Source organism: Coregonus clupeaformis, unplaced genomic scaffold (assembly GCF_020615455.1).
Source record: "Coregonus clupeaformis isolate EN_2021a unplaced genomic scaffold, ASM2061545v1 scaf1076, whole genome shotgun sequence".
Taxonomy (NCBI): domain Eukaryota; kingdom Metazoa; phylum Chordata; class Actinopteri; order Salmoniformes; family Salmonidae; genus Coregonus; species Coregonus clupeaformis.
Window position 1 is genome coordinate 117244 of NW_025534530.1, and position 27534 is coordinate 144777.

The 27534-nt window shown below is 42.6% G+C and overlaps 1 protein-coding gene across 1 annotated transcript in view; it reads left to right on the plus strand.

Moving 5' to 3' along the window:
• The window catches only part of LOC121537098 (platelet-derived growth factor C-like), a 115499-nt gene that overhangs the window by 81099 nt on the left and 6866 nt on the right, over positions 1 to 27534 (plus strand). The window contains exon 3 of the mRNA XM_041844876.2: positions 8845 to 9022. Coding sequence (XP_041700810.1) covers positions 8845 to 9022 — 178 coding nt within the window. The remainder of the gene's footprint in view (positions 1 to 8844; positions 9023 to 27534) is intronic.

Sequence of the window (27534 nt, forward strand, 5' to 3'; positions counted from 1 at the left end):
AATAGTGAAGACATCAAAACTATGAAATAACACATATGGAATCATGTAGTAACCAAAAAAGTGTTAAACAAATCCAAATATATTTTATATTTGAGATTCTTCAAAGTAGCCACCCTTTCCCTTGATGACAGCTTTGCACACTCTTGGCATTCTCTCAACCAGCTTCATGAGGTTGTCACCTGGAATGCGTTTCAATTAACATGTGTGCCTTGTATGGGGGATACAATCTTCCCAGCTTTGCAGATTTGGCTGTGAAGAGACAGAATCATTAGATCATTTGTTTTTTTTTGTTTTTTTTTGGTCATTTAGCAGACGCTCTTATCCAGAGCGACTTACAGGAGCAATTAGGGTTAAGTGCCTTGCTCAAGGGCACATTGACAGATTTTTCACCTAGTCGGCTTGGGGATTAGAACCAGCGACCTTTCGGTTACTGGTACAACGCTCTTAACCACTAAGCTACCTGCCGTTTTGGTACTGTCCATTTGTAGCTTGTTTCTGGACACAGGTCCAGGAATGGCTGAAGAATTGCAATATTTGCATGGAGCTGACCCTGCAGATAGCACTACTGGGTGATCTGAAAAGTCATAGTCAATCGATCAATAATATAATAATACTTTTAGCAAAGATGTTTATTTTCAATTCAAAAACTGTAGAAACTATGAGAATAGAAAGGTTCAGAACTTTTGTAAAACATCACAGTACAGTTGAAAAATATATGGCAAATAGAAATCCAATATGGATGGTGTTAAGAGATAGATGGGAGGTGTTGAATGGAGCTGAAGGATGGGACTAATAACAACAACTAATAACAACAAGATAACTAGTGTAAGACATGCTGTGTCCATAATAAGTGTATAGGTTATATATTGTGAGCTTTTGTGAAAGAGCACAGTTAGAAAGATATGCCATATAGAAACATACCAGATGGACATAATGAAAATGATCGGAGGAAGTTCAGGAGTAAAAACAAACAAAATATAATTATTGACTGTGTCCATAAAATGTATATAGTATGTATAAGCATGAAGTAGAGGCCTAAGCAATGTTGTTCACTAGTTTACTCCAATTAGGGAGGGGATGGTGGGGTTGGAAAGTAATAAAGGGAAATATATATTTTTTTAAAGGATATGTACAGTGGAGAGAACAAGTATTTGATACACTGCCGATTTTGCAGGTTTTCCTACTTACAAAGCATGTAGAGGTCTGTAGTTTTTGTCATAGGTACACTTCAACTGTGAGAGACGGAATTTAAAACAAAAATCCAGAAAATCACATTGTATGATTTTTAAGTAATTAATTTGCATTTTATTGCATGACATAAGTATTTGATACATCAGAAAAGCAGAACTTAATATTTGGTACAGAAACCATTGTTTGCAATTACAGAGATCATATGTTTCCTGTAGGTCTTGACCATGTTTGCACACACTGCAGCAGGGATTAATTTGCATTTTATTGCATGACATAAGTATTTGATCACCTACCAACCAATAAGAATTCCAGCTCTCACAGACCTGTTAGTTTTTCTTTAAGAAGCCCTCCTGTTCTCCACTCATTACCTGTATTAACTGCACCTGTTTGAACTCGTTACCTGTATAAAAGACACCTGTCCACACACTCAATCAAACAGACTCCAACCTCTCCACAATAGCCAAGACCAGAGAGCTGTGTAGGGACATCAGGGATAAAATTGTAGACCTGCACAAGGCTGGGATGGGCTACAGGACAATAGGCAAGCAGCTTGGTGAGAAGACAACAACTGTTGCCGCAATTATTAGAAAATGGAAGAAGTTCAAGATGACGGTCAATCACCCTCGGTCTGGGGCTCCATGCAAGATCTCACCTCGTGGGGCATCAATGATCATGAGGAAGGTGAGGGATCAGCCCAGAACTACACGGCAGGACCTGGTCAATGACCTGAAGAGTGCTGGGACCACAGTCTCAAAGAAAACCACTAGTAACACACTACGCCGTCATGGATTAAAATCTTGCAGCGCACGCAAGGTCCCCCTGCTCAAGCCAGCGCATGTCCAGCCCTGTCTGATGTTTGCCAATGACCATCTGATGATCCAGAGGAGGAATGGGAGAAAGTTGTGGTCTGATGAGACATTATTCAAAACACAATCACAGATGCACATTTCTCCCAATTGTTTCCCTTCTACTCAACTCCTCAAAGTGGTAATGTAATCCTAAGTAAAGTACTGATGATTGCATTTTAATCATCTGTAATACAACTTTGTAAACATTTTGTTTACAGGGCACGGGCAAAGTAACTCTTATTTGAGGAGCCAAGAGGAGTCGTTGTGAGTGGAGCACTATGCAATCGCTAATGAGCACAGGTTTAATTAAAAAGTGAATCCACAGCTCAACAATAGATGTACAGTGCCATGAAAAACGATTTGCTCCTTTTTGATTTTCTCTATTTGTGCATATTTGTGACAATAAATATTATCAGATCTTCAACCAAAACCTAATATTAGATAAAAGGAAACTGAGTGAAGAAATAACACAAAAAATTTATACAGTGGGGAAAAAAAGTATTTAGTCAGCTACCAATTGTGCAAGTTCTCCCACTTAAAAAGATGAGAGAGGCCTGTCATTTTCATCATAGTTACACGTCAACTATGACAGAGAAATTGAAAAAAAAAATCCGGAAAATCACATTGTAGGATTTTTTATGAATTTATTTGCAAATTATGGTGGAAAATAAGTATTTGGTCACCTACAAACAAGCAAGATTTCTGGCTCTCACAGACCTGTAACTTCTTCTTTAAGAGGCTCCTCTGTCCTCCACTCGTTACCTGTATTAATGGCACCTGTTTGAACTTGTTATCAGTATAAAAGACACCTGTCCACAACCTCAAACAGTCACACTCCAAACTCCACTATGGCCAAGACCAAAGAGCTGTCAAAGGACACCAGAAACAAAATTGTAGACCTGCACCAGGCTGGGAAGACTGAATCTGCAATAGGTAAGCAGCTTGGTTTGAAGAAATCAACTGTGGGAGCAATTATTAGGAAATGGAAGACATACAAGACCACTGATAATCTCCCTCGATCTGGGGCTCCACACAAGATCTCACCCCGTGGGGTCAAAATGATCACAAGAACGGTGAGCAAAAATCCCAGAACCACACGGGGGGACCTAGTGAATGACCTGCAGAGAGCTGGGACCAAAATAACAAAGCCTACCATCAGTAACACACTACGCCGCCACTGACTCAAATCCTGCAGTGCCAGACGTGTCCCCCTGCTTAAGCCAGTACATGTCCAGGCCCGTCTGAAGTTTGCTAGAGTGCATTTGGATGATCCAGAAGAGGATTGGGAGAATGTCATATGGTCAGATGAAACCAAAATATAACTTTTTGGTAAAAACTCAACTCGTCGTGTTTGGAGGACAAAGAATGCTGAGTTGCATCCAAAGAACACCATACCTACTGTGAAGCATGGGGGTGGAAACATCATGCTTTGGGGCTGTTTTTCTGCAAAGGGACCAGGACGACTGATCCGTGTAAAGGAAAGAATGAATGGGGCCATGTATCGTGAGATTTTGAGTGAAAACCTCCTTCCATCAGCAAGGTAATTGAAGATGAAACGTGGTTGGGTCTTTCAGCATGACAATGATCGCAAACACACCGCCCAGGCAACGAAGGAGTGGCTTCGTAAGAAGCATTTCAAGGTCCTGGAGTGGCCTAGCCAGTCTCCAGATCTCAACCCCATAGAAAATCTTTGGAGGGAGTTGAAAGTCCGTGTTGCCCAGCAACAGCCCCAAAACATCACTGCTCTAGGGGAGATCTGCATGGAGGAATGGGCCAAAATTCCAACAACCGTGTGTGAAAACCTTGTGAAGACTTACAGAAAATGTTTGACCTGTGTCATTGCCAACAAAGGGTATATAACAAAGTATTGAGAAACTTTTGTTATTGACCAAATACTTATTTTCCACCATAATTTGCAAATAAATTCATTAAAAATCCTACAATGTGATTTTCTGGATTAATTTTTCTCATTTTGTCTGTCATAGTTGACGTGTACCTATGATGAAAATTACAGGCCTCTCTCATCTTTTTAAGTGGGAGAACTTGCACAATTGGTGGCTGACTAAATACTTTTTTTCCCCAATGTATATGACACTCAACAGAGGACTATATAGAAAAAGCAGCGGAGATGCGCAATAGGTTTCTAAGAAGAGGCTACTCTCCACAACGTGTAGATGAAGCTCTTGATTTGGCATTGGGGAAAACACGAGATGAACTGCTACAAAAAAGACCCACTAGAGCTAAAGAACACTGTAATGTTCACCACCACATATACTTTGAACTCGCGCAAAGTGGGAGATGCTGTCAAGGAACACTGGCATGTTTTATCATCGGACCCAGCTTTGCCAGCTGAATTTAAGAATCCCCCACTTATTGTATATAGGAGAGGTCGCAATCTATGCAATAAATTGGTCCATGCCAACTGCCAGCCACAAAAGAAAATCAGCCAGGCTCTTCCGAATGGTAGCTATAAATGCAGAGGTTGCAGACAGTGCAACAGTATGATGAAGTGTGAATATTTCGGCCATGCACATACAGGAAAACGGTTCCAAATAAATGACATTATTATGTGCACCACCACCCATGTTATCTACATGATTATATGTCCGTCAAATCAAATCAAATTTTATTTGTCACATACACGTGTTTAGCAGATGTTATTGCGGGTGTAGGGAAATGCTTGTGCTTCTAGCTCCGACAGTGCAGTAATATCTAACAAGTAATATCTAACAATTTCACAACATATACCCAATACACTCAAATCTAGTAAGGAATGGAATTTAAGAATATATACATGGACAAGCAATAAATGTCCATGTGGGGTGTGTTATGTAGGTAAAACCTCTAGTTCTCTGTAGCAGAGAATTAGTTAACATAAAAGTTCAATCAGGAGAAACGACAGGGATTATCCAATCGCAGTACATTTTAATGACCAAAAACATGACATTTCTACCTTTTAGATTTTGTGGCATAGAGAAAGTTAAGATATCAGACAGGGGAGGTGATATAAATAATACTCTGAGCAAAAGAGAATGTTTTTGGATTTTCACCCTCCAGACATTATTTCCTAAAGGTCTTAATGATGAAATGCCTATGTATGTTATGTTGTAAATGTGAACATGAATTAATGCCCCCATTTCAGATTAATCTGTCGTTTTTCTTGCGCTGTACCCAATGATTTATGAAAACTTGCTTGGTGGTCAATGAGGACCATTGTGGTTTTACAGATGTGTTTAATACGTTTTATGTACACACTTTATTAGAAAATTATGAAATGCACATTGTTATATTTGGTAACACTCCCTCGACTCCAACCCCATTCGATGCATGGAATGGATGTGGGTGGAGCTATGTCTACATAAGAGTGCAAATATTTTTTTTGTGTGTGCAGTGTGATGGTTTCTTTTTTTTTCTCATCTTATTCAACTGTTACCATGCACATGCAAAAAAATTGCTCAGATGTGAGAGTGCCTTTTGAATTGTTATTAAATAAATGAAATAGGTATACAATGTGTATTTGTTCACTCAGGTTCCCTTTATCTACACTGAACAAAAATATAAACACAACATGTAAATTGTTGGTCCCATGTTTCATGTGCTGAGCTAAAAGTTTGCAGAAATGTTCCATACGCACAAAAAGCGTATGTTGTGCACTAATTTGTTTACATCCCTGTTAGTTAGCATTTCTCCTTTGCCAAGATAATCCATCCACCTGACACGTGTGGCATATCAAGAAGGTGATTAAACAGTATGATCATTACACAGGTGAACATTGTGCTGGGGAAAACAAAAGGCCACTCTAAAATGTGCAGTTTTGTCACACAACACAATGCCACAGATGTCTCAAGTTAGCCAGATAATTTAATGTTCATTTCTCTACCATAAGCTGTCTCCAACGTCGTTTTAGAGAATTTGGCAGTACGTCCAACCTGCCTCACAACCGCAGACCATGTGTATGGCGTTGTGTGGTGAGCGGTTTGCTGATGTCAACATTGTGAACAGAGTGCCCCATGGTGGCAGTGGGGTTATGGTGTGGGCAGGTACAGTGAGGGAAAAAAGTATTTGATCCCCTGCTGATTTTGTACGTTTGCCCACTGACAAAGAAAAGATCAGTCTATAATTTTAATGGTAGGTTTATTTGAACATTGAGAGACAGAATAACAACAAAAAAATCCAGAAAAACGCATGTCAAAAATGTTATAAATTGATTTGCATTTTAATGAGGGAAATAAGTATTTTACCCCTCTGCAAAACATGACTTAGTACTTGGTGGCAAAACACTTGTTGGCAATCACAGAGGTCAGACGTTTCTTGTAGTTGGCCACCAGGTTTGCACACATCTCAGGAGGGATTTTGTCCCACTCCTCTTTGCAGATCTTCTCCAAGTCATTAAGGTTTTGAGGCTGACGTTTGGCAACTCGAACCTTCAACTCCCTCCACAGATTTTCTATGGGATTAAGGTCTGGAGACTGGCTAGGTCACTCCAGGACCTTAATGTGCTTCTTCTTGAGCCACTCCTTTGTTGCCTTGGCCATGTGTTTTGGGTCATTGTCATGCTGGAATACCCATCCACTACCCATTTTCAATGCCCTGGCTGAGGGAAGGAGGTTCTCACCCAAGATTTGACGGTACATGGCCCCGTCCATCGTCCCTTTGATGCAGTGAAGTTGTCCTGTCCCCTTAGCAGAAAAACACCCCCAAAGAATAATGTTTCCACCTCCATGTTTGACGGTGGGGATGGTGTTCTTGGGGTCATAGGCAGCATTCCTCCTCCTCCAAACACGGCGAGTTGAGTTGATGCCAAAGAGCTCGATTTTGGTCTCATCTGACCACAACACTTTCACCCAGTTCTCCTCTGAATCATTCAGATGTTCATTGGCAAACTTCAGACGGGCCTGTATATATGCTTTCTTGAGCAGGGGGACCTTGCGGGCGCTGCAGGATTTCAGTCCTTCACGGCATAGTGTGTTACCAATTGTTTTCTTGGTGAATATGGTTCCAGCTGCCTTGAGATCATTGACAAGATCCTCCCGTGTAGTTCTGGGCTGATTCCTCACCGTTCTCATGATCATTGCAACTCCACGAGGTGAGATCTTGCATGGAGCCCCAGGCCGAGGGAGATTGACAGTTATTTTGTGTTTCTTCCATTTGCAAATAATCGCACCAACTGTTGTCACCTTCTCACCAAGCTGCTTGGCGATGGTCTTGTAGCCCATTCCAGCGTTGTGTAGGTCTACAATCTTGTCCCTGACATCCTTGGAGAGCTCTTTGGTCTTGGTCATGGTGGAGAGTTTGGAATCTGATTGTTTGATTGCTTCTGTTGACAGGTGTCTTTTATACAGGTAACAAGCTGAGATTAAGAACACTCCCTTTAAGAGTGTGCTCCTACTCTCAGCTCGTTACCTGTATAAAAGACACCTGGGAGCCAGAAATCTTTCTGATTGAGAGGGGGTCAAATACTTATTTCCCTCATTAAAATGCAAATCAATTTATAATTTTTTTTACATGCGTTCTTCTGGATTTTTTTTTTGTTATTCTGTCTCTCACTGTTCAAATAAACCTACCATTAAAATTGTAGACTGATCATTTCTTTGTCAGTGGGCAAACGTACAAAATCAGCAGGGGATCAAATACTTTTTTCCCTCACTGTATAAGCTACGGACAACGAACACAATTGCATTTTATCGATGGCAATTTGAATGCACAGAGATACCGTGACGAGATTCAGAGGCCCATTGTCATGCCATTCATCTGCCGCCATCACCTCATGTTTCAGCATGATAATGCACGGCCCAGTGTCGCAAGAATCTGTACACAATTCCTGGAAGCTGAAAATGTCCCAGTTCTTCCATGGCCTGCATACTCACCAGACATGTCACCCATTGAGCATGTTTGGGATGCTCTGGATCGACGTGTACAACAGCGTGTTCCAGTTACCACCAATATCCAGCAACTTCGCACAGCCATTGAAGAAGAGTGGGAAAACATTCCACCGGCCACAATCAACAGCCTGATCAACTTTTTTATTCAGTATAATATTAGGTTTTGGTTGAAGATCTGATAACGTTCAGAAAGGGGGCAAATACTTTTTCACTGCACTGTATGTGATTACAGCATTAGCCTAATAGGCTTGTCCCAGGGTCTGCGTCAGGCCCATTATCGCTAACCAAAGGCGACGGCTGCTAATGCTACTCTCCCCCAACCCACCTGAGGTCGATCGCTGAATGATTACACAGGCAATGCTCAGCTCTTTTCTTCATTTTTTTATTGCTCCCCGCGGAGACACTGTGAGCATTAGGCCCCACCGTTAGAAACCGTTTAGTTATAGCATAGCCCTTTCTCCTCAGAGAGAGGGAACTGGATGGATGGATGGGCGGGAGGAGAGCAAGGTAAAAACAAGACAGGAGGGGGCCGTGTAGGGCAGATGCAGCTCAGTGGGGTTGTATTAGGGCTCGAGAGGGACAAAGCTGACCTCACAATAAGCAGTCACAAGCAATTTATGAAATAGCGTTGTGCTACATGGGTAAGGAAACACCCAGCTTGAGAGAAGGAACCATGAAACCCCTTTAGATCGCCACACCAATTCAATTCATGCTCTCAGAGGATAGATACATGTGCCAGGCCCCAGTTTGGTGTGAAACGTATATGCATTAAGTGCTCGCTTTCAATGCACGGCAACTTTATGTCCCGTCTCCAATGGCAATGTGAATTCAGGGGACCACACACATTGAGCCAAAGCCCTCTCTTTTTCCATCTCTCTCTGTCTCACTTGCTCTTTCTTTCTCTCTCTCTCGCCTTTTTCCAGGTATGATTTTGTGGAGATCGAGGAGCCATCTGAGAACACCATCTTGGGCCGCTGGTGCGGGTCCCAGGTACCTGACAGCCACATGTCCAAAGGCGGTCAGATCCGGGTGCGATTCATATCTGATGAGTACTTCCCCTCCGAGCCCGGCTTCAGCATTCGCTACTCCCTGCTCCCCATGGTAAGCCATCTTTCCTCTGAGCACATAATCAGCACTAACACTCCCTTACGTAATTACCTATTATGTAACGGCCACTCTGCTATTCTGTATGTGTAAACCTTCTCTCGACGTGTTTGTTTTGTCCAGTGTTCATGGCTAAGTGCTGTTGTAATAGAAGTCGTGACTGCATTGCTATTTGATGCACCTGTGTGATTGTCTAGCTCTGACACTGCTGTCGATCCAATCAGACAAGGTTTTGAAAGGAGGTGGATGGTGGTGGAGTGTTAATGGTGTTGGGTGAGATTGAGATTGAGCTCGGCCCAGACGGCATCTAGGCTCTCAGAAACAGCATGGCCTGCTGACCCTGGTTGGATTCAATCCATGTCTAATTCCTCTCCTCCGACTGGGTATAAAAGATGGATTGAGAGCTGGAAGAGGCTGTCTTTCTATCTCTCTCTCACATTCTATCTCTTTTTCTTCTTTTCTTCCATCCTTTCTTTCTCGGTTCAGTCAGGCTCTATTGGCAGGATGTGTGTCAATAGTCCCAATTTAGTTCATGAAAGATGAAAGATCACATAACTTTGGATCACATTGCTTTCTCTGTCTGTTTACATCCTAAGTCTCGCATCCTATTCACCTCTCCTCTTTCTCTCTCTAAACCCTTTTTTCATTTCCTGACCCCTCTCTCTCCCGCTTCTCCCCACCCTCCCCCTCCCCTCACTCTTTCTCTCCTTCCTTTTCTCTATCTCCTCATCCCAGACCACAGATATAGAGCCCCTTTCATACCCACACCTTTCACTTACAAAAGCCCAGAGATAAACTGAAGTGAAGGCTGCCATGTTTTAACCTGTCATGTTGCAGTTGTGTGCGCCTCACTCTTAGTAAACAGCTCTTCCCTTCATTAATCCGCAATGGCCTGCAGCGCAGTGAAATAATTTATGTTCCTGACAAGCACTAATGGCAAAAGGAGGTCAGCGAAGGTGCTTATTTTTGTCTGTTTGCCCCTAAAAAACTTTTGGGAGAAAGAGGTAGGATTTGGTTTATAATTACCACATTCTTTCACTTGGTTTTATTGGCTCTGTTCCCTTTGGTAGATGAGCTGACATTTCCAGCGACCCGGCTCTACGTATTCCACTGGTTTGTGACTCACTAACACCGCCCCCGGTTAGAGGGGAATAAAGCAGCCTAGAGTTAACACACACAGGAACTTTATTCACACACAGGAGAAGATGAACATGGGGATGGTTTGTAAAGGTACATGGGAATGAAAAGTGGGAAAGGTAGTGGAATGGTAGTGGTTCTGTCATGGACAGAAACAGGTAATGAATACACACATACCGAATGAATACACCAAGGCACAAATGCACAGATACAGAATCTTACAGAATATAGCAGTAATAAATGTAAAAGGACTGTATAGATTGCATATGCCACCTGCAGAGTATTACACAACACAGGAATTTCTAGTAAGACAATATACAAATGTCACACAATTCACTTTGGGCATGCACACCATTCCACAAGTCCAGCGATATTGTATGAGTGAGTCAGTGGAGGCTGCTCAGGGGAGGACGGCGCATAATAATGTCTGGAACGGCGTGAATGGAATGGCATCAAACACATGGAAACCATGTGTTTGATGTATTTGATACCATTCCACCGATTAAGGTGTCACCATCCTCCTGTGGAGTGAGTCCAGTTGTTGATGGGCAGAGACAGATATGTTGCTCTCTGCCACTGCTTGAGGGAGACTGCAAGTATTGTGTGACCTGCAGAGTCAAGAGGATGGGCAGATATCCAGCCCCCTAAAAAAGCAGACATTGTATAGCCCATTGAGCATGGTGTATCAATACTCCCAGTCACTACAAAGATACAGGCGTCCTTCCTAACTCAGTTGCCGGAGAGGAAGGTAACGGCTCAGGGATTTCACCATGAGGCCAATGGTGACTTTAAAACAGTTACAGAGTTTAATGGCTGTGATAGGAGAAAACTAAGGATTGTTGTTACTCCACAATAAATCAAATAAAATAAAATGTTATTTGTCACATGCGCCGAATACAACAGCTGTAGACCTTACATTACATTTTACATTTTAGTCATTTAGCAGACAGTGAAATGCTTAGTTACAAGCCCTTAACCAACAATGCAGTTTTAAGAAAGAATACCAAAACAAATCACACAGAAAATACAATATAAAATAGTATGAAATAAAAGTAACAAATAATTAAAGAGCAGCAGTAAAATAACAATAGCGGGACTATATACAGGGGGTACCGGTACCGAGTCAATGTATGGGGGCACCGGTTCGTCAAGGTAATTAAGGTAATATGTACATGTAGGTACTAACCTAATTGACAGAGTAAAAACTAGGAAGCCTGTACAGAATACAAATATTCCTAAACATGCACCTGTTTGCAACAAGGCACTAAAGTAAAACTGCAAAAAATGTGGCAAAGCAATTAACTTTTTGTCCTGAATACAAAGTCTTATGTTTGGGGCAAATCTAAAACAACATATTACTGAGTACCACTCTCCAGACACTGGAGATGAATTGACCTTTCAGGACAATAACCTAAAACACAAGAAGATAGTGAATGTTCCTGAGTGGTTGAGTTACAGTTTTGACTTAAATGTACTTGAAAATCTATTGCAAGACCTGAAAATGGTTGTCTAGCAATGATCAACAACCAATTTGACAGAGCTTGAAGAATGTTGAAAATAATAATGGGCAAATGTTGCACATTCCAGGTGTGGAAAGCTCTTAGAGACTTACCCAGAAAGACTCACAGCTGTAGTCACTTCCAAAGATGATTTTACAAAGTATTGACTCAGGGGTGTGAATACCTATGTAAATTAGATATTAGAGTGTGCAAAGCTGTCATCAAGGCAAAGAGTGGCTACTTTGAAGAATCTCAAAAATATAAATATTCTGATTTGTTTAACACTTTTTTGGTTACTACATGATTCCATATGTGGTATTTCATAGTTATGATGTCTTCACTATTATTCTAAAATGTAGAAAACAGTAAAAATAAAGAAAAACCCTGGAATGAGTAGGTGTGTCCAAACGTTTGACTGGTACTGTATATATACAGTGGGGGGAAAAAGTATTTAGTCAGCCACCAATTGTGCAAGTTCTCCCACTTAAAAAGATGAGAGAGGCCTGTAATTTTCATCATAGGTACACGTCAACAATGACAGACAAAATGAGAAAAAAAATTCCAGAAAATCACATTGTAGGATTTTTTATGAATTTATTTGCAAATTATGGTGGAAAATAAGTATTTGGTCAACAACAAAAGTTTCTCAATACTTTGTTATATACCCTTTGTTGGCAATGACACAGGTCAAACGTTTTCTGTAAGTCTTCACAAGGTTTTCACACACTGTTGCTGGTATTTTGGCCCATTCCTCCATGCAGTTCTCCTCTAGAGCAGTGATGTTTTGGGGCTGTCGCTGGGCAACATGGACTTTCAACTCCCTCCAAAGATTTTCTATGGGGTTGAGATCTGGAGACTGGCTAGGCCACTCCAGGACCTATATATATATATATATTATTATTATTATTATTATTATTATTACGGTGACCGCGGTCATTTAGCTGGACAATTACCGTCATCCAGAATTCCATAACCTTCACAGCCCTAATCACCAGGAGGTAAATTGGTTAATAGACCATTACCAAAGAGAGTTCCAAACCTCTCTGCCAATAATTGCTATTTTTCAGTTTTCCCCTCCTCACTCAGACCACTCCCAGACAGTCCTAGCAAAATATTGCTTGAGAAATAGTTTTTGGCTAAAAAGCTGTTTTCTTCTTCTTTTTTTATGTGAAACTATTACAGTAATGTACTTAATTGTTACCCAGAAATTATTTGATATTGATATAACAATGTCTGCATTGGGCCTTTAATGTGAACCATTACACTTTCTTCACCCAATATTCAACCCAAAAGTTTGCCATATACTTTCATACCATAAAGGTGATCTAATGTGAGTCCATATTCTACACCGTGTATTGTGTACATCCAGCTATATTCATTAGATTAAATCTGCAGGCCTCAATGCTAAATTGAAGGAGTCCACCCACACATACACACACATATACATACTGCATACAAAGATGCCTGACCTGACCTTAATTGTAAGAGCCTTTCATACAACTTGCCCTAAACATTATAATAATTCAAATTAATTTGGTGGTTTAGTACTTGTAACACACATTTCTACAATAGGAAAACGTGCAGAGGAAGCAGTTTGTGTTCATTAAGCTTGAATGACATCTGTCAAGACCAATAGCATGCCCATGTGAATGTGACTACAACTGATGTCACCAGCTTCAGCCATGTTCCAGTTTAAAGGTGATCCATTTGGATTGTTCATTGATCCAAAGTGTCATTAGATTAAAACTTTTCACAGTAGAATTTCCAAAGTCCTGCAGATCTAGACTAAAAACATCCAATCCAGTGAATTTGAGACCCTTTGCTAGCCATGCTCCCTTCCATGACCAAGACTGTTGTTAGTCAAAATATTTTTCATATCATTGCCTTGGAGAACATTATGAACCACCATATCATGAATCTCACAAGTTTTTTTTGAGAGTGGACCTATTTAATAGCTATGTTTATCTTTGATGTGTGATACCCTGCTCAGAACTTTCTTTATTTCCCCGAGTTGTTCACTAAAGCACTCTTGCATGCCTGGACCTTTCAATCTCTGCTAAATTAGTTTAATTGTCTCCCTTGGAAAAAAGGCATTGTTCGTCTTTCTCAGTTCATGCAAAAAAGCAACAGAAGCCTGCTTTGGTGTGTTATGTACACTGAGTGTACAAAACATTTGGAACACCTTCCTAATATTCAGTTGGACGCCCTTTTGCCCTCAGAACAGCCTCAATTCGTCGGGGCATGGACTACAAGGCGTCGAAAGCGTTCCACAGGGATGCTGGCCTATGTTGACGCCAATGCTTCCCACAGTTGTGTCAAGTTGGCTGGATGTCCTTTAGGTGGTGGACCATTCTTGATACACACGGGAAACTGTTGAGCGTGAAAAACCCAGCAGCGTTGCAGTTCTTGACACACTCAAACCGGTGCACCTGGCACCTACTACCATATCCCGTCCAAAGACACTTAAATCTTTTGTCTTGCCCACCCCTCTGAATGACACACATACACAATCCATGTCTCAATTGTCTCAAGGATTAAAAATACTTATTTAACCTGTCTCCTCCCCTTCATCTACACTGATTTAAGTGTTTAGCAGGTGACATCAATATGGGATCATAGCTTACACCTGGATAATGTAATGGTGCCGGAGGGGATGGCTGCCGTTTTTTCACATTGTTTGTAACTTATTTTGTAGATAAAGTTGCTGCTACCATCTCTTATGACCAAAAAGAGCTTCTGGACATCAGAACAGCGATTACTCACCTCGAACTGGACGAAGATTTTTTCTTTAATGAGTCCAATGCGAAGGATATACTGCTTCCTGAGACCAGGCCCAAATCCCCGTCATTCACGTGAAGAAAAGACGGAGATACAGGGGGCGAAGTTCGGGGTGCCTTGTGAGGATTCGTAGGCGAGTGAGTAAATCGCCACTACCATCGGTTCTATTGGCCAACGTGCAATCACTGGAAAACAAACTGGATGATCTACGGTCAAGACTGTCCTACCAACGGGACATTAAAAACTGTAATATCTTATGTTTCTCCGAGTCGTGACTGAATGACGACATGGATAATATAGAGCTGGCTGGGTTTTCGTTGCATCGGCAGGATAGAGAAGCTACGTCTGGTAAGACAAGGTGCGGGGGTGTGTGTCTATTTGTCAATAACAACTGGTGCGCAATGTCTCAAGGTATTGCTCGCCTGAGGTAGAGTACCTTATGATAAGCTGTAGACCACACTATCTACCAAGAGAGTTCTCATCTATAATATTCGTAGCTGTCTATTTACCACCACAAACTGATGCTGGCACTAAGACCGCACTCAACGAGCTGTATAAGACCATAAGTAAACAAGAAAATGCTCATCCAGAAGCGGCGCTCCTAGTGGCCAGGGACTTTAATGCAGGCAAACTTAAATCAATTTTAGCAAATTTCTACCAGCATGTCACATGTAAAAAAACTCTAGACCACCTTTACTCCACACACAGAGATGCATTCAAAGCTCTCCCTCGCCCTCCATTTGGCAAATCTGACCATAATTATATCCTCCTGATTCCTGCTTTCAAGCAAAAACTAAAGCAGGAAGTACCAGTGACTCGCTCAATACGGAAGTGGTCAGATGACGCAGATGCTACGCTACAGGACTGTTTTGCTAGCACAGACTGGAATATGTTCCGGGATTGATCCAATGGCATTGAGGAGTATACCACCTCAGTCACCGGCTTCATCATTAAGTGCATCGACGACGACGTCCCCACAGTGACCATACGTACATATCCCAACCAGAATCCATGGATTACAGGCAACATCTGCACCGAGCTAAAGGCTAGAGCTGCCGCTTTCAAGGAGCGGGACACTAATCCGGACGCTTTTAAGAAATCCCGTTATGCCCTCAGACGAACCATCAAACATACAAAGCGTCAATACAGGACTAAGATTGAATCCTACTACACCGGCTCTGACGCTCGTTGGATGTGGCCGGGCTTGCAAACTATTACGAACTACAAAGGGAAACCCAGCCATGAGCTGCCCAGTGGCTAGAGCCTACCAGACAAGCTAAATGCCTTTTATGTTCGCTTCGAGGCAAGCAACACTGAAGCATGCATGAGAGCACCAGCTGTTCCGGACGACTGTGTGATCACGCTTTCCGTAGCCGATTTGAGCAAGACCTTTAAACAGGTCAACATTCACAAGGCCATGGGCTAGATGGATTACCAAGGCATGTACTCAGAGCATGCGAGGACCAAGTGTCTTCACTGACATTTTCAACCTCTCCCTGACCAAGTCTGTAATACCTACATGTTTCAAGCAGACCACCATAGTCCCTATGCCCAAGAATACGAAGGTAACCTGCCTAAATGAATACCGCCCTGTAGCACTCATGTCGGTAGCCATGAAGTGCTTTGAAAGGCTGGTCAGATACACTCCAATTCTTATACCGCCCCAATAGATCCACAGATGACGCAATCTCATTCGCACTCCACACTGTCCTTTCCCACCTGGAAAAAAGGAACACCTTTGTGAAAATGCTGTTCATTGACTACAGCTCAGCGTTCAACACCATAGTGCCCACAAAGCTCATCACTAAGCTAATGACCCTGGGACTAAACACCTCCCTCTGCAACTGGATCCTGGACTTCTTGACGGGCCGCCCCCCAGGTGTTAAGGGTAGGCAACAACACATCTGCCATACTGATCCTCAACATCGGGGCCCCTCAGGGGTGCGTGCTTAGTTCCCTCCTGTGCTCCCTGTTCACCCACGACTGCGTGGCCAAGCACGACTCCAACACCATCATTAAGTTTGTTGACGACACAACAGTGGTAGGCCTGATCACCGACAGCGATGAGACAGCCTATAGGGAGGAGGTCAGAGACCTGGCAGTGTGGTGCCAGGACAACAACCTCTCGCTCAATGTGAGCAAGACAAAGGAGATGATCGTGGACTACAGGAAAAGGAGGGCCGAATAGGCCCCCATTGACATCGACGGGGCTGTAGCGGGTCGAGAGTTTCAAGTTCTTTGGTTTCCACATCACCAACAAACTATCATGGTCCAAACACACCAAGACAGTCATGATGAGGGCAAGACAACACCTTTTCCCCCTCAGCAGAAGTTTTACAGCTGCACCATCGAGAGCATCCTGACCGGTTGCATCACCGCCTGGTATGGCAACTGCTCGGCATCCAACCGTAAGGCGCTACATCACTGGGACCAAGCTTCCTGCCATCCAGGACCTATATACTAAGCGGTGTCAGAGGAAGGCCCAAAAAATGTTCAAGGACTCCAGTCACCCAAGTAATAGACTGTTCTCTCTGCTACCACACGGCAAGTGGTACCGGAGCGCCAAGTCTAGGTCCAAAAGGCTCCTTAACAGCTTCTACCCCAAAGCCATAAGACTGCTGAACAATTAATCAAATGGCCTCCCGGACTATTTACATCACATGTGACAAATAACATTTCAGTTGATTTACCTGTTCAGTCGATTTACCTGTTCAGTCTATGTCATGGAAAGAGCAGGTGTTCCTAATGTTTTGTACACTCAGTGTATATCATCATCCTTCATTTACCAGACGCTCTCATCCAGAACGACTTACAGTTAGTGCATACATTTTTCATACTGGCCCCCCGTGGGAATCGAACCCACAACCCTGGCGTTGCAAGCACCATGCTCTACCAACTGAGCTACACAGGCCTCATGCAATACAAGATGAACCACAGACATTGTCTGAAAAACCAGATGGGACTTGATTTTGGTTTGGTTTTTCTCCTTTATCTCTAAGCCAAATATCATAGGAGAGATAGTTATAAAGCAGATAGATTTACAGAGAATAAGGATCTCACAGATTTTAAGGTTTTGGTACCCTTTTACAGAATAATGTCAATCCATTGACTTCTGTCAATCCATAGAGAATAGTTACTCCAACAAATCCACGGCCCACCAACATCAACTTGCTTTGCTTAGACTCCCATCCAAGCACTACACAAGTTATAAGATGGGGAATGAATGCATTTTATTTATGTATGTGAAAGTCATGAGGGTAGAGAAGATGAGGACAGCTTACGGTACTTCTACTCTAGTATGTTTCATTCACAACCACAGATCATCTTAACGATCTCAGATCTGCATCAATCCTAATTGGAGGTAAAATGAGTAAATACTAATTATCTTATTAAATATTACCTTACACAATATACTACGCTGTCCTTTAGGCACTCCACATCTCTAAATCCATAACCTAGTAAGAATCCCGTTTGCTGTAGGATTTGTGCTTCTTAAACATTGGTTCCCAAAAGCAATGTTGATCTCTTCTAAGGTCTACAATTTGTGAATTTGTTTTTCCTCTGTGGTATTTACAGTCGTATATTTTTCTTGTAGAACTGTTCTGTTATTCTAGTGGAAGGGAAGGAGGTGTGTTTTGGCTTCGTCTCCGGCGCACAGTGCACATCAAAAGAGGTGTGGCTGGATCGTGAGGTGCTATTTATAATGTCCAATGGGGGAGACTATATTGTAGAACCTGCAATTCTGCTGCCATGTTGTCTTCTCCATGGTACTGATGCATTTGAGGGAGTTTGTCATTTGTTTCTTTCCCATTTAACATTTCATTTTGGAGTCTGTGGTAGTACTGTACATCATAAGCTATAGAGCAGGAGATTCTGTCTGAGTGATGAAGTCATGTGGGTAGGATATACATCTCTGTAATGCATCCACTAGCTGACAGAAAAACGCACATTACCAGTCAAAAGTTTGGACACACCTACTAATTCCAGGGTTTTTCTTTATTTTTACTATTTTCTGCATTGTAGAATAATAGTGAAGACATCAAAACTATTAAATAACACATATGGAATGATGTAGTAACCAAAAAAGTGTTCAACAAATCAAAATATATTTTATATTTGAGATTCTTCAAATAGCCACCCTTTGCCTTGATGACAACTTTGCACACTCTTGGCATTCTCTCAACCAGCTTCATGAGGCAGTCATCTGGAATGCATTTTAATTAGCATGTGTGCCAGCTCAGAAATTGCAGCCCGAATAAATGCTTCACAGAGTTCAAGTCACATTTTTTTTTTTTACCTTTATTTAACTAGGCAAGTCAGTTAAGAACAAATTCTTATTTACAATGACAGCCTACACCAGCCAAACCCGGATGACACTGGGCGCTGCTCTATGGGACTCCCAATCATGGCCAGTTGTGATACAGCCTGGAATTGAACCAGGGGGTCTGTAGTGACGCCTCAAGCACTGATATGCAGTGCCTTAGACCGCTGCGCCACTCGGGAGCCCAACATCAACTGTTCAGAGGGGACTGTGTGAATCAGGCCTTCATGGTCGAATTTGCTGCAAAGAAACCACTACTAAAGGACACCAATAAGAAGAAGAGAACTGCTTGGGCCAAGAAACACGAGCAATGGACATTAGACCGGTGGAAATTTGTCCTTTGGTCTGGAGTCCAAATTTGAGATTTTTGGGTCCAACCGCCATGTCTTTGTGAGACGCGTTGTGGGTGAACGGATGATCTCCGCATGTGTATTTCCCACCGTAAAGCATGGAGGAGGAGGTGTTATGGTGTGGGGGTGCTTTGCTGGTGACACTGTCTGTGATTTATTTAGAATTCAAGGCACTTAACCAGCATGGCTAACACAGCATGGCTAACACAGCATTCTGCAGCGATACGCCATCCCATCTGGTTTGGGCTTAGTGGGACTATCATTTGTTTTTCAACAGGACAATGACCCAACACAACTCCAGAGTGATGGAGTGCTGCATCAGATGACCTGGCGTCCGCAATCCTCCGACCTCAACGCAACCTGCCTAAATGACTACCGACCCGTAGCACTGACGTCTGTAGCCATGAAGTGCTTTGAAAGACTGGTCATGGCTCACATCAACAGCATTATCCCAGAAACCCTAGACCCACTCCAATTTGCATACCGCCCCAACAGATCCACAGATGATGCAATCTCTATCGCACTCCACACTGCCCTTTCCCACCTGGACAAGAGGAACACCTACGTGAGAATGCTATTCATTGACTACAGCTCAGCATTCAACACCATAGTGCCCTCTAAGCTCATCACTAAGCTAAGGATCCTGGGACTAAACACCTCCCTCTGCAACTGGATCCTGGACTTCCTGACGGGCCGCCCCCAGGTGGTAAGGGTAGGTAACAACACATCTGCCACACTGATCCTCAACACGGGGGCCCCTCAGGGGTGCGTGCTCAGTCCCCTCCTGTACTCTCTGTTCACCCATGACTGCATGGCCAGGCACGACTCCAACACCATCATTAAGTTTGCCGACGACACAACAGTGGTAGGCCTGATCACCGACAACGGTGAGACAGCCTATAGGGAGGAGGTCAGAGATGTGGCCGTGTGGTGCCAGGACAACAACCTCTCCCTCAACGTGACCAAGACAAAGGAGATGATTGTGGACTACAGGAAAAAAAAGAGGACTGAGCACGCCCCCATTCTCATCGACGGGGCTGTAGTGGAACAGGTTGAGAGCTTCAAGTTCCTTGGTGTCCACATCACCAACGAACTATCATGGTCCAAGCACACCAAGACAGTCGTGAAGAGGGCACGACAAAGCCTATTCCCCCTCAGGAGACTAAAAAGATTTGGCATGGGTCCTCAGATCCTCAAAAAATTATACAGCTGCACCATCGAGAGCATCCTGACTGGTTGCATCACCGCCTGGTATGGCAACTGCTTGGCCTCCGACCGCAAGGCACTACAGAGGGTAGTGCGTACGGCCCAGTACATCACTGGGGCAAAGCTTCCTGCCATCCAGGACCTCTATACCAGGCGGTGTCAGAGGAAGGCCCTCAAAATTGTCAAAGACTCCAGCCACCCTAGTCATAGACTGTTCTCTCTGCTACCGCACGGCAAGCGGTACCGGAGTGCCAAGTCTAGGTCCATAAGACTCCTGAACAGCTAATCATGGCTACCCGGACTATTTGCACTGCCCCCCCACCCCATCCTTTTTACGCTGCTGCTACTCTGTTAAGTATTTATGCATAGTCACTTTAACTCTACCCACATGTACATATTACCTCAACTACCTCAACTAGCCGGTGCCCCCGCACATTGACTCTGCAACGGTACCCCCCTGTATATATAGCCTCCCTACTGTCACTTTATTTTACTTCTGCTCTTTTTTTCTCAACACTTTTTTTGTTGTTGTTTTATTCTTACTTTTTTTGTTTAAAATAAATGCACTGTTGGTTAAGGGCTGTAAGTAAGCATTTCACTGTAATGTCTGCACCTGTTGTATTTGGCGCATGTGACCAATAAAATTTGATTTGATTTGATTTGAATTGAGATGGTTTGGGATGAGTCGGACCGCAGAGTGAAGGAAAAGCAGCCAACAAGTGCTCAGCATATGTGGGAACTCCTTCAAGACTGTTGGAAAAGCATTCCAGGTGAAGCTGGTTGAGAGAATGCCAAGAGTGTGCAAAGCTGTGATCAAGGCAAAGGGTGGCTATTTGAAGAATCTCAAATATAAAATATATTTTGATTTGTTTAACACTTTTTTGGTTACTACATGATTCCATATGTGTTATTTCATAGTTTTGATGTCTTCACTATTATTCTACAATGTAGAAAATAGTAAAAATAAAGAAAAACCATTTAATGAGTAGGTGTGTCCAAACATTTGACTGGGACTGTATATTTGCGGTGGAATCACTGAGCATCTTCGAGTGTATAAGCTTCTCGGGTGATTGCCTGGGATTTGAATTCTTTACATACACTAACCACGTTTCCATCCACAGTTTTTATGTGAGTAATGTGATGCCATATAAAAAAAATTCACGACAGCTGTGATGCAAAAAGGAAGTTTCGGTACAATTTTATAAATGCCGACAGATCATTTGTTCGTTCGACATGGTGGGATCTTTCTGTGTCTGTACATTTTATTATGCAAGAAATGGCAGTGGAAATGGCTTTTTGCGCAAATATTTAGATAATAACCATCATATCAGTCACGCGATGATATGGTGTGTGGTCCTCCCAATACTACTTGTTGGGAAAGCATGCAGTTTATTAGGCTACAGATTAAATAAGTTATTATGAACTTCACAGGGTGATGAAAGTGCAAGGTGATGAGCTTGATGCTCCTCTCCAATAAATATTGAGGGTCTTATTCTGGTGACATGATGATCGATGTTTGACTGCTGTTTTGACAAATACAAATATTAGCGCTCTTATCCATAATAATCTCATCATGTAGACTAGCCTACCTGCACAGCCTACCCGCAGTGTATCTGTGGTTGGCCGGAGCGCACGTGCCAAGACCAGAGTAGGCACATTTGCTATTTAAAGCAACAGTTTTTCTGACAAAACAATCGGTAGAGTGGAAAATCGATGGGAACACAGTAAACTTTCGATTTTTATTTGGTACATGAAAACGTAATCAAAAAAGTACATTTTGTGTGCACTACGTCATCATGCACTGACTTTTACCCGCAACAAGTCAGTTTGATGGAAACACAAAACTGGTGGGAAATTCACATATTTTCTTTATGCCGATTTTAGAATATTCGCATGAAAATCTGTCGCCAATTGGATGGAAACCTATACTGGGATTGAATCAATTCCATTTGGTTTTTCCCAAATTTCGTTTTCTCCATTTACTTTAGCCAGGTTTCTGTTTTTCCCCGTTTTTTCAGGTTTTCTTTCTCAAAGTCACACCTAGATTATTATTATTTTTTAAGTCCACAACATTGCTTAAACCACATCAGGAGACCACTTTTGAGGTCTGGGAAAAATCGAAGACATTTTGTGGTATAGTTACCTTTTAACTCAACTGCGCACCAGCCAGAGGCCGTTGTTTGGTTAGCGATGTTTCTGTAGCACTCATGTGATTACAGAGTTTGCAAAACAAATGTCCACTGGATTGATGCAAATAATCATGATATCATTCTGCCAGGCTACTTTGTAGTTAATATTTAATTGACAAGGTTTTTGGGAATCTTTCCATCTACGGAAGATGGTTGTCATTACATTAGCATCATCGCTAACGGCTAGGCAAAGTGGTAGAAAAACACACACACAGACAGGAACATTCCTGTGCCTTTGCCTCTTCAGAAAGTTGAAGGAAAATACGAATCACTGATGCATTTAGCTCATGTCATTGCAAATTTATGCATTTTCCCATAAGTTCAATACATTTAGTTGATTTCCTACTAAGTTCAATACATTTTAGAATATTGTTGAATTCCGTTTTAATATCTGGATTCTGTGATTCCATCCGCATTCTCCGCAAAGCAGATTTTATAGGGCCCTATGTATGGTTTGATGAGCATGAAAACAATGTGAAGCATTTGCCATGGCCGTCTCAGTCACCAGATCTCAACCCAATTAAACACTTATGGGAGATTCTGGAGCGGCGCCTGAGTCAGTGTTTTCCACCACCATTAACAAAACACCAAAATTATGGCATTTCTCGTGGAAGAATGGTGTCGCATCCCTCCAATAGAGTTCCAGACAGTTTATGTTGGTGTTTCCTTAATTTTGGGAGTTACCTGTCTATTGAACATGCATGCATAATACATACATCCCTAAATACTGCCAACATCCATCCATCTGTCCATTCGTAAACACATATTTGATATTTGCGAGAATTCATAGATTGAGCGAGCAAGAACAAGGTGGCGTGTCATTCATGTTTCAACTCGGGGCAGCCGATTGTTGGCCAGCGAGAGTGTTTACTGGTGGAAATCACGAGAGGAAAGGTTAGCTTTGGCCTCACTTCGGCCTGGCTTCTCTCTGAGCATTCCTCGGGCACTAGAAGGCCCCACTGAACAGCAGCACTCTGTTTCCCTGTGGTAAACCAGCCCCACTGGAACCTCAGGTCATGGGGGCAGCACTTGAGTTTATATTTAAACAAGCAATAATTCCTCTTTACCACTTCCATGGAAAGGGGAAATTCTTAGGAAGAGATTTTTGTAATTCGTAGGAAGAGATTTTGGAAAAGCTAAAGGGCCAGGCGAAGAGGTTGTTAAAACACAGCATGGCTCTGAAAAAAAATATTTATCTGAATGGGGAGAGAAAAAGGAAAACTAACTGTCTCCCTAAATGTCGGCGTCAGGGTGACCCGTTTTTCACATGATACCTCCAGTATGCTGGCCTTGGTTCTTTATGGGACTGAGGTCCATTGTGCCGTGACGCTTATTGTGGAGAAACTGGGAGACAACGAGACAAGTGCTCATGAAATGTCACTTTAACTGGAGAGTAGAGAGATAAAAAGTAAGAGACACTAGTGAAATGATAGGAGAGAGACTGGCAATGCCAATGCCATGCATGGTTCCCAACAGACTAAGATCTGGCAAGGCCAAAATTGAGCCTCTTTTTATACCAACCTCAATTGCATTGTGGTCAATGGCACAGAACGTTGTTTAAGCACAAAAGGCCACATTTTCTGGATGTTTTCATGTGTGGGGATGTGGTTTGCAACTCTGTGTGAAATGGTAGACATGTTATCATCTCAACATCGTTAGATTAACTTGACATTTAGCTACCTGAAATAAATCAATGTAGTTGTACTTTGTTCTTTCAGTGACATTGGTAAACTGTCTAGTCAAAGGGTCGGATGAAGGTCATTAGCAATCAAAATAGAAAAAGTTGTGTCTGCTTAGTTTGTAAACAATGTTCTGCTTTGAAAGAAGTGACATTTACAGAGCTGGCAGAAGTTAAACTTAGCAGAGCTTGCAGGTGTGTTGCATTGTCCATATTACTATTTTATATACAGTATATATATATACAGTTGAAGTCAGAAGTTTACATACACCTTAGCCAAATACATTTAAATCAGTTTTTCACAATTCCTGACATTTAATCCTAGTAAAAATTCCCTGTCTTAGGTCAGTTAGGATCACCACTTTACTTTAAGAATGTGAAATGTCTGAATAATAGTAGAGAGAATTATTTATTTCAGCTTTTATTTATTTCATCACATTCCCATTGGGTCTGAAGTTTACATACACTCAATTAGTATTTGGTAGCATTGCCTTTAAATTGTTTAACTTGGGTCAAACGTTTCGGGTAGCCTTCCACAAGCTTCCCACAATAAGTTGGTGTAGCTGATGTAACTGAGTCAGGTTTGTAGGCCTCCTTGCTCACACACGCTTTTTCAGTTCTGCCCACAGATTTTCTATAGGATTGAGGTCAGGGCTTTGTGATGGCCACTCCAATACCTTGACTTTGTTGTCCTTAAGCCATTTTGCCACAACTTTGGAAGTATGCTTGGGGTCATTGTCCATTTGGAAGACCCATTTGCGACCAAGCTTTAACTTCCTGACTGATGTCTTGAGATGTTGCTTCAATATATCCACATAATTTTCCTTCCTCATGATGCCATCTATTTTATGTAGTGCACCAGTCCCTCCTGCAGCAAAAGCACCCCCACAGCATGATGCTGCCACCCCCGTGTTTCATGGTTGGGATGATGTTCTTTGGCTTGCAAGGGACCCCCTTTTTCCTCCAAACATAACGATGGTTATTATGGCCAAACAGTTCTATTTTTGTTTCATCAGACCAGAGGACATTTCTCCAAAAAGTACGATCTTTGTCCCCATGTGCAGTTGCAAACCATAGTCTGGCTTTTTATGGCGGTTTTGGAGCAGTGGCTTCTTCCTTGCTGAGCGGCCTTTCAGGTTATGTCGATATAGGACTCGTTTTACTGTGGATATAGATACTTTTGTACCTGTTTCCTCCAGCATCTTCACAAGGTCCTTTGCTGTTGTTCTGGGATTGATTTGCACTTTTCGCACCAAAGTACATTCATCTCTAGGAGACAGAACACATTTCCTTCCTGAGCGGTATGACGGCTGCGTGTTCCATGGTGTTTATACTTGTGTACTATTGTTTGTACAGCTGAGCGTGGTACCTTCAGGCGTTTGGAAATTGCTCCCAAGGATGAACCAGTCTTGTGGAGGTCTACAATTTTACAACTGAAATATTACATTTACATAAGTATTCAGACCCTTTACTCAGTACTTTCTGGAAGCACCTTTGGCAACGATTACAGCATCGAGTCTTCTTGGGTATGACGCTACAAGCTTGGCACACCTGTATTTGCAGAGTTTCTCCCATTCTTCTCTTCAGATCCTGTGTGATCCTCTGTGAGCTTGGATGGGGAGCGTCGCTGCACAGCTATTTCCAGGTCTCTCCAGAGATGTTCGATCGGGTTCACGTACGGGCTCTGGCTGGGCCACTCAAGGACATTCAGAGACTTGTCCCGAAGCCATTCCTGCGTTGTCTTGGTTAGGGTTGTTGTCCTGTTGGAAGGTGAACATTCGCCCCAGTCTGAGGTCCTGAGCAGGTTTTCATCAAGGATCTCTCTGTACTTTGCTCCATTCATTTTTCCCCCTCGATCCGGACTAGTCTCCCAGTCCCTGTCACTGAAAAACAGCCCCACAGCATGATGCTGCCACCACCATGCTTCACCGTAGGGATGGTGCCAGGTGTCCTCCAGACCTGACGCTTGGCATTCAGGCCAAAGATTTCAATCTTGGTTTCATTAGACCAGAGAATCTTGTTTCTCATGGCCCAAGCGGGCTGTCATGTGCCTTTTACTGAGGAGTGGCTTCCGTCTGGCCACTCTACCATAAAGGCCTGATTGGTGGAGTGCTGCAGAGATGATTGTCCTTCTGGAAGGTTCTCCCATCTCCACAGAGGAACTCTGGAGCTCTGTCAGAGTGACCATCGGGTTCTTGGTCACCTCCCTGACCAAGGCCCTTCTCCCCCGATTGCTCAGTTTGGCCGGACGGCCAGCTCTAGGAAGAGTCTTGGTGGTTCCAAACTTCTTCAATTTAAGAATGATGGAGGCCACTCTGTTCTTGGGGACCTTCAATGCTGCAGAGGTTTTTTGGTACCCTTACCCAGATCTGTGTCTCGACACAATCCTGTCCCGGAGCTCTACGGACAATTGCTTCGACCTCATGGCTTGGTTTTTGCTCTGACATGCCCTGTTAACTGTGGAACCTTATATAGACAGGTGTGTGCCTTTCCAAATCATGTCCAATCAATTGAATTTACTACAGGTGGACTCCAATCAAGTTGTAGAAACATCTCAAAGATGATCAATGGAAACAGGATGCACCTGAGCTAAATTTCGAGTCTCATAACAAAAGGTCTGAATACTTATGTAAATAAGGTATTTCTGTATATTTAATACATTTGCAAAAATGTCTAAATACCTGTTTTCGCTTTGGCATTGTGGGTTATCCTGTGTACAGTCGTGGTCAAAAGTTTTGAGAATGACACAAGTATTGGTCTTCACAAAGTTCGCTGCTTCAGTGTTATGAGATATTTTTGTCAGATGTTACTATGGTATACTGAAGTATAATTACAAGCATTCCATAAGTGTCAAAGGCTTTTATTGACAATTACAGGAAGTTTATGCAAAGAGTCAATATTTGCAGTGTTGACCCTTCTTTTTCAAGACCTCTGCAATCCGCCCTGGCATGCTGTCAATTAACTTCTGGACCACATCCTGACTGATGGCAGCCCATTCTTGCATAATCAATGCTTTGAGTTTGTCAAAATGTGTAGGTTTTTGTTTGTCCACCTCTTGAGGATCGACCACAAGTTCTCAATGGGATTAAGGTCTGGGGAGTTTCCTGGCCATGGACCCAAAATGTCGATGTTTTGTTCCCCAAGCCAATTAGTTATCACTTTTGCCTTATGGCAAGGTGCTCCATCATGCTGGAAAAGGCATTGGTCATCAACAAACTGTTCTTGGATGGTTGGGAGAAGTTGCTCTCGGAGGATGTGTTGGTACCATTCTTTATTCATGGCTGTGTTCTTAGGTAAAATTGTGAGTGAGTCCACTCCCTTGGCTGAGAAGCAACCCCACACATTAATGGT